The sequence below is a fragment of the Tachyglossus aculeatus genome, chromosome 18 (assembly GCF_015852505.1).
Source record: "Tachyglossus aculeatus isolate mTacAcu1 chromosome 18, mTacAcu1.pri, whole genome shotgun sequence".
In the NCBI taxonomy this organism is placed as follows: domain Eukaryota; kingdom Metazoa; phylum Chordata; class Mammalia; order Monotremata; family Tachyglossidae; genus Tachyglossus; species Tachyglossus aculeatus.
This window is the reverse complement of record NC_052083.1, coordinates 37,010,909-37,021,534: the sequence shown is the minus strand read 5'-3', so window position 1 is coordinate 37,021,534 and position 10,626 is coordinate 37,010,909. Positions and strand designations below refer to the sequence as shown.

Here is a 10,626-nt window from a genome sequence, read left to right as displayed (position 1 = left end):
CGCTTAATGAATGAATGAATAATAATAATAATACTGTTGGTATTTGTTAAGCACTTACTACGGGCAAAGCACTGTCCTAAGCGCTGGGGTAGATACAAGGTGATCAGGTTGTCCCCTGAGGGGACAGTCTTCATCCCCCTTCTAGACTGTGAGCCCGCTGTCGGGTAGGGACCGTCTCTAGATGTTGCCAACTTGGACTTCCCAAGCGCTTAGTCCAGTGCTCTGCACGCAGTAAGCGCTCAATAAATACGATTGATTGATCCCCACTTTCCAGATGAGGGAACTGAGGCCCGTTGAAGTGAAGTGGCTCGCCCCAAGTCACACAGCTGACAAGTGGCGGAGCCGGGATTTGAACCCACGGCCTCTGACTCCAAAGCCCGGGCTCTTTCCACTGTGTCACGCTGCTTCCCAATGGGGCCTGGAGGTCCGGACGGGATTCGGGGAGTCCCTGGCCACGTTTTTCCGCCCGCTCCAGTCTCAACCGGGGTCAGATGTTGGTGATGGCGAGGGCCTCGGGGAGTCCCAAGAATCCCACGCACAGGAAAATGGTGGGGAGGGAACATTCAGAAGCAGCATGGCTCAGTGGAAAGAGCACGGGCTTTGGAGTCAGAGGTCATGGGTTCAAATGTAATAATAATAATAATGATGGCATTTATTAAGCGCTTACTATGTGCAAAGCACTGTTCTAAGCGCTAGGGAGGTTACAAGGTGATCAGGTTGCCCCACGGGGGGGCTCAGTCTTCATCCCCATTTTCCAGATAACTGAGGCCCAGAGTGAAGTGACTTGTCCAAAGTCACACAGCTAAGTGGCGGGACTTGAACCCATGACCTCTGACTCCAAAGCCCGGGCTCTTTCCACTGAGCCACGCTGCTTCTCCAATCCCGAATCCCGGCTCTGCCACATGCCTGCTGTGTGACCTCGGGCAAGTCACTTCACTTCTCTGAGCCTCAGTGACCTCATCCGTAAAATGGGGATGACGACTGTGAGCCCCCCACCGTGGGCCAACCTGATCCCCTTGTATTCATTCATTCATTCAATCGTACTCCCCTTCTCGACTGTGAGCCCACTGTTGGGTAGGGACCATCTCTCTATGTTGCCAACTTGGACTTCCCAAGCGCTTAGTACCGTGCTCCGCACACAGTAAGCGCTTAATAAATACGATTGATTGATTGATTTATTGAGCGCTGTGTGCAGAGCACGGTACTAAGCGCTTGGGAAGTACAAGTTAGCTTTGCACATTGTAAGCGCTTAACAAATGCCATCATTATTACTACTAATCAATCGTATTCATTGAGCACTTACTGTGTGCTTGGGAAGTACAAGTTAGCTTTGCACATAGAAAGCGCTTAACAAATGCCATCATTATCACTATTAATCAGTCAATCGTATTTATTGAGCGCTTACTGCGTGCAGAGCACTGTACTAAGCGCTTGGGAAGCCCAAGTTGGCAACATATAGAGACGGTCCCTACCCAACAGTGGGCTCACAGTCTACCACCCGTTACGCCGCACTCTCCCCAGCGCTTCGCACCGTGATCCGCACACAGGAAGCGCTCAACGTCCTCGGTTTCACCAGCCGTCCTCCCGGCCCAGCCGGGCCGAGCGTCCAGCGGGAGGGCCGGGGGGGGTCAGGGAGGGTCGCGCGGCCGGCCGTGCGGCCCGGCCCCGGAGCGGACGGGCCAGAAGGAGAGGCCACGACACAGAGCCGCACTTTACACTCGTTTAATCCATGTCAAATGTAGTTTACAAACGGGAATGACAAGTACCTCGGTATAGGAATCTACAGACACAGAATCACTCCGCGGGCGGCCCGGCCTCCTCGTCTCCGGTGGCCAGTGGGCCTCTCCGGCTGACCCGACGGCCTCGTCTTCCGGGGCGGGGGGGGGGGGTCCCCTCCGTCCCTCCCCGGGGCGGGATGCGGGTCCGGCAGCCGGATCCCGGTCTGGCCCTCTCCCCGAAGGGACGGGGAGAGGCGAGGGGAAGGGAGGACGGACGCGGGGGACTCCCGTCTCTAACGCCGCAGCGGGGCGGCCACCGGCTCCGTCCGCTCGCGGTGACGCACGTGGGGCGAGGGCTGGGGGCGGGGGGGGGGGAGAGCTCGTTATAAATAGCCCCATTAGCTACGACTAATGACAAAAAAAACCCCATCTCCCTAATCCCCATAAGACTTAAGTTATGGGCGAGACTACAGCCATTACTAAGAGCTGTTAACTTCATATCTGAATGAAGAAATATACACCACAGAACATTAAACCATTTATATTATATATATGTATATATAGACTTTGTTCTTAAACTAATGACTTTAATGCCGAAACTTTCGCAGAACCAAGAAAAATATGGGTTTAATGTTCTCCGCGCCATCTTTTCCTTAAAACAACAACGACGACAAAAAACCAACGGCGGGGCGGCGGGGCGGGGCGGGGGGGAGGAACCAATGGAGAAACCGAATAATAATAATAATAATAAAATAATAATAATACTCCACCCGACGGGGGTGGGGGGGGTGGGGCGTGTGCTGGCAGGGCGGCCGCCTTTCCCACACAACACTGTAAACATACAGTCTCTATCCGACATGTGCTTCCGTGAGGCTCCGGCCCGGTCCGCCTCCGACGCCTCGCCACGAGAACACCACAGAACGCAACCGAAACGCGCGCGTCGACAAAACCGGAAACGAACACAACCGAAACGGGACCCTGCAGGGAGCGTTCGGCGGCGCCCCGGGGCCTCAGGCGCCGAGCTGGGGGTGTGGGGGGGGACGACTCAAATCCACCGCCATCCTCCGCGGGAGGTTGGGAGGGAGGGATGGGGGGGGGGTGGGGGGGGGTGTGTGCTCGCTGCTCCTCGCCCTCTGGTTCGGCCCCACCGTCCTCGTGTGTGTTTGTGTGTGTCTGCGTGCGGGCTTCTCCCCCGCCCCGGGTCTCCGCTGAGGCCGGGGGCTGGCTCCCCCGGGGCCGGGGGCGATGCGCAGGACGGAAGGCTCCCAGAGCCGGGGCCTCTTTCACAAGTAGATGCGTCGCAGGTCTCCGGGAGCCGTGATGGTATTGCACTGCGGGCACAGCTTCTTGGCACCCTGTGGGCGGCACGGGGACACAGGCACAGCCGGTCAGGGGGAGCTCGGGGGCGGCGATCCGCTACACCGGCAGCATCTCGGATTTCCCCATCCCGATAAATACCGCCGGCTGGTCGACATCCCCTTCCCACGGGGATGGTTGGCTCTGCGGCCGGGAGGGGCACCTGCCAAGTCTGGAGCCCCGAGCGTGCGCGCAAATGCCCGGCCAGGGACCCCTTAGCCGTCCTCTGCCTCCCCGGAGATCACGCTCGGGCCTCCTCGGCTCCCCCGACCAGACGGCGGCCTGGGCATCGCCGGGCGCCGGTGCCCGCACAGCTGGGAGCCACCAGGGCTGCCCGGGGGACTCCCACCCACGGTTTATTGGAGAGAACAGCCTTGCCCGCCTCTCTGGCAAACCTTTCCATGTGTGCGCGGGGAGGTGGGCGTCGGGGGGGGGGGGGGGGGGGGGGCTGCCCCGGGGAACAGCGGCGGGGCGATGATTAAACGCGCCCGGCCACGGCTCCTCGCTTGTTAAACACACAAGAGCCGCCTTTGTGCCCGACCGAAAGGGACATACCTTAATGAGAACAATGCAGGTTGGTGCGGCCCAGCTGCGGAGCCGTTAAACTGGCAGAGGGCGGGGGCTGGGGGCCTTAATGAGATTACACACATTGACTTTGATCAAGACACAAAAGCGCGGAGGCTTTCCAGGGTTTTTATTGCTGTCTTCGGGCTACATTTTAATGGCTACATTAGAAACATGCCACGGCAGCCGGGAGATCTGTGAAGGGGCAAGTGGGCCGGGCTGCTGGGGCGTCGATGTGCGGCCCCTTTTATTAATTGCTTCCCCTACCCGGGCGCTGGGGCACCGGGGCGTGGGCCGCCCGGCCCCCGGGGCCACCTAACCGGGAGCCAGAGGAGGGCGGGGAGCGCCTGGCGGTGCCCGGGAAAGGGTTGACGGTGCGTGGGGAGATACCCGTCCCTTACTAAACTGAGGCCCCTCGGTGCCAAGTCCACCTGTGGTGCCCGGGCATGACCTCCAGGGACCCCGCCGGCAGCAGCGTGGCTCCCCCGTCAATACCGGTGAGCCGGCAGCCCCGGCGTCGGGGTGCCACCCTCCCTCGCCCGCCCCCCGGCCGTCTCACCAGAGTCCGCAGCCAGCACTCCTCACAGTGCACGTGCCAGCACTGAATGGACGTCAGGGGCATCGTGTACGAGTCCTGTGAGGGGTGGGGGGAAAGAGGCAGCTGTGGAGACGCCTGGTCACCCCGTGGCGGGGGAAGCGCCCAGTTGCCCAAGGGCCCCGGGCCCCGCCCCTCAGGTCCGCCCCGGCTCCCCGCTCCGATCGGGGGAGCGAAGAAGCGGCCCCCCACCGGCCCCCCAACGCACCATGCAGATGAGGCACTTGTAGCGATCCCCGCGCGACAGCTGCCTCTCCAACTCCCGCACGCGGGCCTTCAGGGCCTCCAGCGTGGTCACGGCCGAGTCCTCGGTGATCCTGCCCGGGGCGAAAGGAGACGTGGTGACGACGCGGTGACCGGCTGGGGTGGGAGGGAGCGGGGCCCCGGCGCCGAAAAGCCCACCGGCCCAGGCGGCCGGGTAACGGGGTTCCCCCGTCCGGTCCCCCGCAGACAACGAACGGCCTGACGGACGGGAGGCTGGAGATCACGGGGCGGGTGGCCCGCCGGAGGGATCCGGCCAATCAATGCGGCCCGTATTGATTTAGTTATTATCACTTCATACGCTCCAGACATTGTTAAATATACATTTATTAACAGCCGAAGGGGGAACCGGGGGCGGTGAGGAGAGAGAGGCTCGTCCCGGGCCGGAGCCCGACCCCAGGAAGTAAGTCGCGGCCCGGCCGGTGGCGCGGCATCAGGGAAATCAAGGCAAGCCGAACCCTTGGAGGGAGGGGCGGGGAAATCTGAGAGCGGTGGGGTGGAGCACTGGGAGCTGGGGTCCCAACGAGGACCCATTCAGCCCCGCGGGCCTGGGGATAACCATGGGCACCCTCCCTGCCCACCCCTGAAGATGAAGGGAGAACAGCACGCCCCCGACGCAACCCGCTAACGAGTAGGTGGGCAACTCCTCACGCTTGCCACTGGCAGCCCCCGCTCCGACGCTAACCCCGAGGCGCTTCAGCAGCTCGAGTCGTGCCCCTCGCCCCCTCCCCGGGCCCACGGGGGACCACCGCAGAGGACCACGGAGAAGGGGCCCGGCCTCCCCCGTGTGGGTCACTCAGACTTTTCGGAGTCCTGCCGGCCCACCCGTTGGGACCTGGGGCCTAATCCCGATGGAGAGCCCGTGGGTACCCCTGCCCGGGCGAGTTCGGGGGGCTGAGGAGTCGGGGGGCGGGCCTCCTGTGGCGCTGCCCTACCACAGCAGGGAGGGTATTTGCCAAGTGCCCCCAGGGAGCAGCGCACCTTGCTGAGCACTTGAGAAAGTAAGAAGAGAAGCGCGAGGCCCGTTCCCAGCCCACCCATCTCAGAGCACCGGTGCCTCGGCCCAGCCCAGGACCCCCACCCCAATACGTGGGGCCGGACCCAGGCTCTGTCTCAACTCTGGCTGCTGGGAAATGGGGATCCGGACCCCCTCGCTCTGGCCCCCTCATCGAACCGAGACGTGAGGACCTACATTTCTCCTGCCCCACCGAAGACCCCATGGCCCACTGGCCTCCCTCTACCCTGTGCATCCCTTGCCCGGGAACGACTCCAACCTCTCCCCGGAAACGGCCATCTGTCTCCCCTCGCCCCTCCCCGATCGGCCGGCTAAGTACGGTCCACCTCCGGGCGTCCTCCCCCGTCCCTGCCGTCTCGCTGACTCCCCAGCTCAGCGGGCCCAGCCAAATCTCACACTGCGACGGACCCGTCGACTTCTCCCTCCAAGGAAGCGACTCCCCAGACGACAGCACACGGGGTCTCGGGATGGGAATGGGGTGGAGGAGGAGGAGAAGGGGGCCGGACCGGGGTCGAGGGGCAGAGACACGGCAACGGTCCCGACTGACCCGGATCGCTCCGACTGACCCCTCCGGGATGGGCCTCTCGCCGTGGGCCCCTCCCAGCCCGCCTCCCGCGGGAACCGGACCGGAGCCGGGCCGGCGGTCCCCGTGCCCACGAGGGCCACGCCACTTTGAAAGGGGGAATCCGACGCCACGCCAGCCCGAGGCCCGCGAGGGGGGATGAGACTCGAGATCCGCTTTAGATCTCAAAGCCCGCCGGGCCCGGGGCCTCCGAGGACGTGGCCGCCGAGCCCCGTCCCTCCTCTCCTGCCCCCGCCCCCGTTGGGGCTCCGTCCCTGATTAATGATCTTGTCTCCCTGATTTATGAGCGGCCCCTCCAGATTAGAGTGCCAGCCCTCCCCCGGCCCCGCCCCGCCCCCCTCTCCAAAGGCACACGCTCGGCTGGAAATATTAGAGAATTATTAAATAAACATTCATACGTCATGTCTCTCCCCGTCCCGGGCTCGTCGCGGGCCCCGCTCGGCGAGGCCGGCCTGTTTGCTTTCATGCTGACACCAAACAGCTGGAGTGATTCATGGAGAGGCTGGCTAAAATGTTTCATGTCATATATCATGCTAGCAGTGCTCCCTGCCCCGACCGAGATAAACTGATCAACCACAACGGGCTGGAATGAATTTATGACAACACAAAATTGAGGGAAACAAATGGGAGGTGACCCAGCGGGCCAGGGACCCAGACTCCCTCGCTGGCCTGCAATCTAGTTTGGTGGCAGGAAGCAAAATTGAACATTGGCACTCTGAATTAAGATGCTGCCTCTTAACCCCGGGGAGCCTCCGTTTCAAAATGGCAGCGGCGGCCCCGGCGCAGGGAGGCCGGGGGAGGGATGGCGCGGGGGTCCGGCCAACGTGCTCCCCCGGGGCGCCCGGGCCCCGGCCGGTCACCGGGCCCGAGGAGAGCCGGACCCGCCTCGGGCCCTTGGCTCCTTTCTGGACGGCGCGGGGAGACCGCCCCCCGCCTCGCCCCCGGCCTCCCGGAACCCCGAAGCCAGAAGGCGAGCCGGGAATGGCCGAGGCGGGCGATTCGGCCGAAAACCGGCTGCGAGCACCGCCCGGGACAAGAAAAATGAAACCAATTTAGCTCCAGATTAAGAAACAGAAACTGGAGATGAATCAATTTAGCTTGCCGGGCTGGGTCACCATATATCACAGCTCCGGTTGGCGGTGGTGGAGGAGGAGGAGGAGGAGGAGCAGGCTCCACAGGAGCCCCTCCCGAGAGCTCCCGGCGTCCGATCCCAGTTATCCGTTCATCAGAGACACCGAGGCAGAGACAGAGCGAGACACCCAGAAGCCAAAGCACCCGGGCCATGTAAGCCAGGAAACACGGGCCAAGGCAGGGCGCGAACACCTTGCGTCTGACCTCTCTCATTTTGGGGAGCGTTCCCCCCCGAGGCCCGGGCTGCCCACCGGAAACCCCCCAGTCAGCCCGTCTCCCCTCCGGCGGTCGGCGCGGGGGAAGGCCTCCGTGGCGTGCCGCCGGCCTCCTCGTACTCACTTTTCAATGTCGCTGTTCTTACACGTCTTCTGCATGGCCTCCTGCTTACTGCTCTCCCCGTTACTCGTCGAGGGCATCTCTGCCAAGGACAGACGGACAGACAGAAAAGAGAGGCGGCCGTCACCACCCTAGTCTCTTCCCGGGGCTTGCGGGGGCGGCCCCAGGGAGCGGAGGCCTCAGCTGGGGTGGGACGGGTCGACCCTCCGCCCCTCTCGGGGACTTCACTCACCGTCGCTGGTCCACTTGGAGAACTCTGGGGTTATCCGGGTACTGGGGGTGCCCCCGCTGAAAGAGGAAGAGAAGCCGGCTGGTCAGACCCCAAGGCTGGCCTCTGGCCGGGGGGGAAGCGTCTCCCATGACTGAACCCCTTTACCCCGCTCTCCCGGAGGGAAGACACCCCTGGATTCTGGGGTGGATATGGGGGTAGCAGGAGCACATTCTCCCTCCCTCTGAGCTGCCTGGGGGCTTAGGGAGAGGGGCCCCCCTTCCAGGCAGAAGACCCAGCCTTCGGGTCTTCCAACAGGGCTCCCCAGCGGCAGGGAGGGCCCTCCCGTCTCCGGAGCCTGGGACTCACTTCAGGACGGCCCCCCGGAGGGCCTCTCTCTCCTTGGCTTCTCCGGGCTCCTCCCCGGTGCACGGGATGATGTCGGCTTCCGTGTACCTGAGCCCGCGGTTAAGGAAAACCCTGCGGGGGCAGGGACCGCCGCCGAGGGAGCCGCTTTATCCGCTCCTGTGAGGGAGGCTGGCACCGGGCTGGGTCGGCTTCGGTCCGCAGGCCGGTCCGGACCACAGGGAGAAGGGTCCTCAGCTCCCTGGCGTGGCGCACCATCCCCCCCAGCCCCCCGCTGGGCTTCCCCTCGGGGCCGATCCCCTCCAAAAAGATACTGTGCCTTCCCGTATTCCAGTGTGTCGTCCCCGTCCACGTCCAGGTCTGCGTCGCTGTCGGGGTTCTCCTTGCCGCTGCACATGATGAATCCGGAGCCTGCAGGGACGGGACGGGCGCACAGACCCCAGAGGTTAGTGGGGCTCGTGACCCTGGCCACCCCCGACTTTCCGGGCCCAGGGCTGCCAGCCCTTTCAGAAGCATCATGGCTTAATCGATAGGGCACGGACCCAAGAATCAGATCATGGGTTTCAATCCCTGCTCCGCTACTAGTCCGCTGTGTGGCCGTCACTTCTCTGTGCCTCTGTTACCTCATCTGTAACATGGGGATTGAGACTGTGAGCTTCACATGGGACAGGGATTGTGTCCGACCTGATTGGCTTGCATCCACCTCAGCCCTTAGTACAGCGCCTGACGCACAGTAAGCACTTAAGTACCACAATTATTATTTTCTCTAAGACGAACATGATGAGCCCAAGGTGGTCTTGGGCCAGAGTAGCTCATCTCTGCCCAAGATGAGCCCGGAAGTTGCAGCCTCTCTTGGTCTCCTCTGGCGACCGTAATGAGCCCGGAGACCTGGGGCTGAGTGGGGCTGCCTGGAGGCAGGGGGTTGTTCAAAATGACCTTCCAGAGCTCAGAGCTCCATGGGAGAGGCCTGAGTGCCCCGAACCCACGCGATGGTGAAAATGCCCAGCAACCGTTCCGCCTCGGGCACGCCAGGGTGCCGGGCCCGTGTGGGCACCAGGGTGGACGGGAAGGGGCTCCCAACATTTCCCCGACTAATGACCCAAGCAGGGTGCTTGGGGCAAAACGGCAGGAAATTCCCCTTTCCCTACCGTAGGTTTGCTTCCAGCGAGGCTGGAGGATTTGATGGGCAATCAGCTGCTGTTGCGTTTTTGGAGGCGGGGTGTCGGGGTCCTGGGGACCCAAAGGAGAAAACAATAGCAATAATAATGGCATCTGTTAAGCGCTTACTACGTGCCAAGCACTAGTGAGTCCCATTTGCAGGAGTGAGTGCCCAGTCCCTCCCCTCCCCGATCTCCCCCACAACCCTCAGGGGGTGTTGCGGGGGCTGAAATAACAAGGTCTAAATTCCATAAAAAACCCCACCAGCTCTTCCTCCCCAAACTCATTTTTTCCCGGGCCGGTTAGAAGAAAGAAAATCAGTGTTAATGTAATCAATCGATCGGGGGATCGACTGGCAGAGGGGAGTTACGAGTTGGGCGGGGCCGGGGGGTGATGGGGAGAAACAAAAATAAATCACCAGGGAATCTGAAACCACCAAAAGGGCTGCAATCGATCTCTTCACCGGGGGCTCGAGGCGGGGGGAACGGGGAGAAACGCCCAGGCAGGTAACTCCCTGGCATTGCTGGCATTAGGGGAAGGGGCCTCGGTCCCGGTGGCTCGCGTAAACTATCGATTGGGGGCGGCGGGTGTGCGGAGAAGGGAGGGGGACCGACGGCCCCGGGAGCCATCAATCGGCCGGCGGCCAAGTCACCTGCCACTTTGCCGAGCAGTTGACAATGCAATTATCCAGTGTGGAGGCAGGGAGTTGGCGTGTGTCAGGCCTGGTTAGCCGCTCTGGACAGTCCTCGGCAACACGCCTCCCTGCCGTGCGTCACGCCAGACAGGGACAGACGGGCGCCGTTCGAGACTGCAGCCCTCTCCCGTCCCCAGCCCGGTGCCTGGATTCCGAAATGCTAGCGGGACTATGTCAGGCAGTCAGAGATGGGGACAACTTTGCCACAGATCGTTGGGGAAGGCTCGCCCCCGAACCTCTCCGGGCCCCAATTTCCTCATCTGGAAAACGGGAGCGGGATTCCGGGCCGTTCCCCCTCTGTCCTAGGCCGCTGGGCCTCAGTTAAGAGGTGGGTCCGTGTCTGCTGCCTTCCCTCTAGATCGTAAGCTCGTTGGGGTCAGGGAATGTGTCTGTTTATTTTAGTACGGTGCTCTACACACAATAAGCACTCCACAAATACAAATGACCGACTGCGGCAGCCCCATCTAGCCAATGCTGGGCACGGGGCCCGCCCATGACCTGACAATCTCGGAAGCCCCTCAGGCCGGGCATTCTTCCTACCCACGGTGGTCGGCGATAGGCATGCCCTGCGGGCACCCGGCTAGCTACCCTCCGATTCCTTCATCTCCACCCAAGGGGCAGCAACCCCTGCCCCTTCAGGG

General features: G+C 62.4%; 1 protein-coding gene across 3 annotated transcripts in view; it reads right to left on the bottom strand.

The window, feature by feature from the left end:
• Nucleotides 1-1,706: 1,706 nt before the first annotated feature.
• RNF220 (ring finger protein 220) overlaps nt 1,707-10,626 on the bottom strand; it is a 208,570-nt gene continuing 199,650 nt past the window's right edge. For all 3 annotated transcript variants that reach the window (XM_038760201.1, XM_038760202.1, XM_038760203.1), the window contains 7 exons: nt 8,448-8,544; nt 8,137-8,223; nt 7,792-7,847; nt 7,563-7,641; nt 4,442-4,550; nt 4,198-4,272; nt 1,707-3,073 (listed from right to left, as the gene is read on the bottom strand). In XM_038760201.1, the coding sequence (XP_038616129.1) occupies nt 3,002-3,073; nt 4,198-4,272; nt 4,442-4,550; nt 7,563-7,641; nt 7,792-7,847; nt 8,137-8,223; nt 8,448-8,544 (575 nt within the window). In that variant the 3' untranslated portion in view covers nt 1,707-3,001. The remainder of the gene's footprint in view (nt 3,074-4,197; nt 4,273-4,441; nt 4,551-7,562; nt 7,642-7,791; nt 7,848-8,136; nt 8,224-8,447; nt 8,545-10,626) is intronic.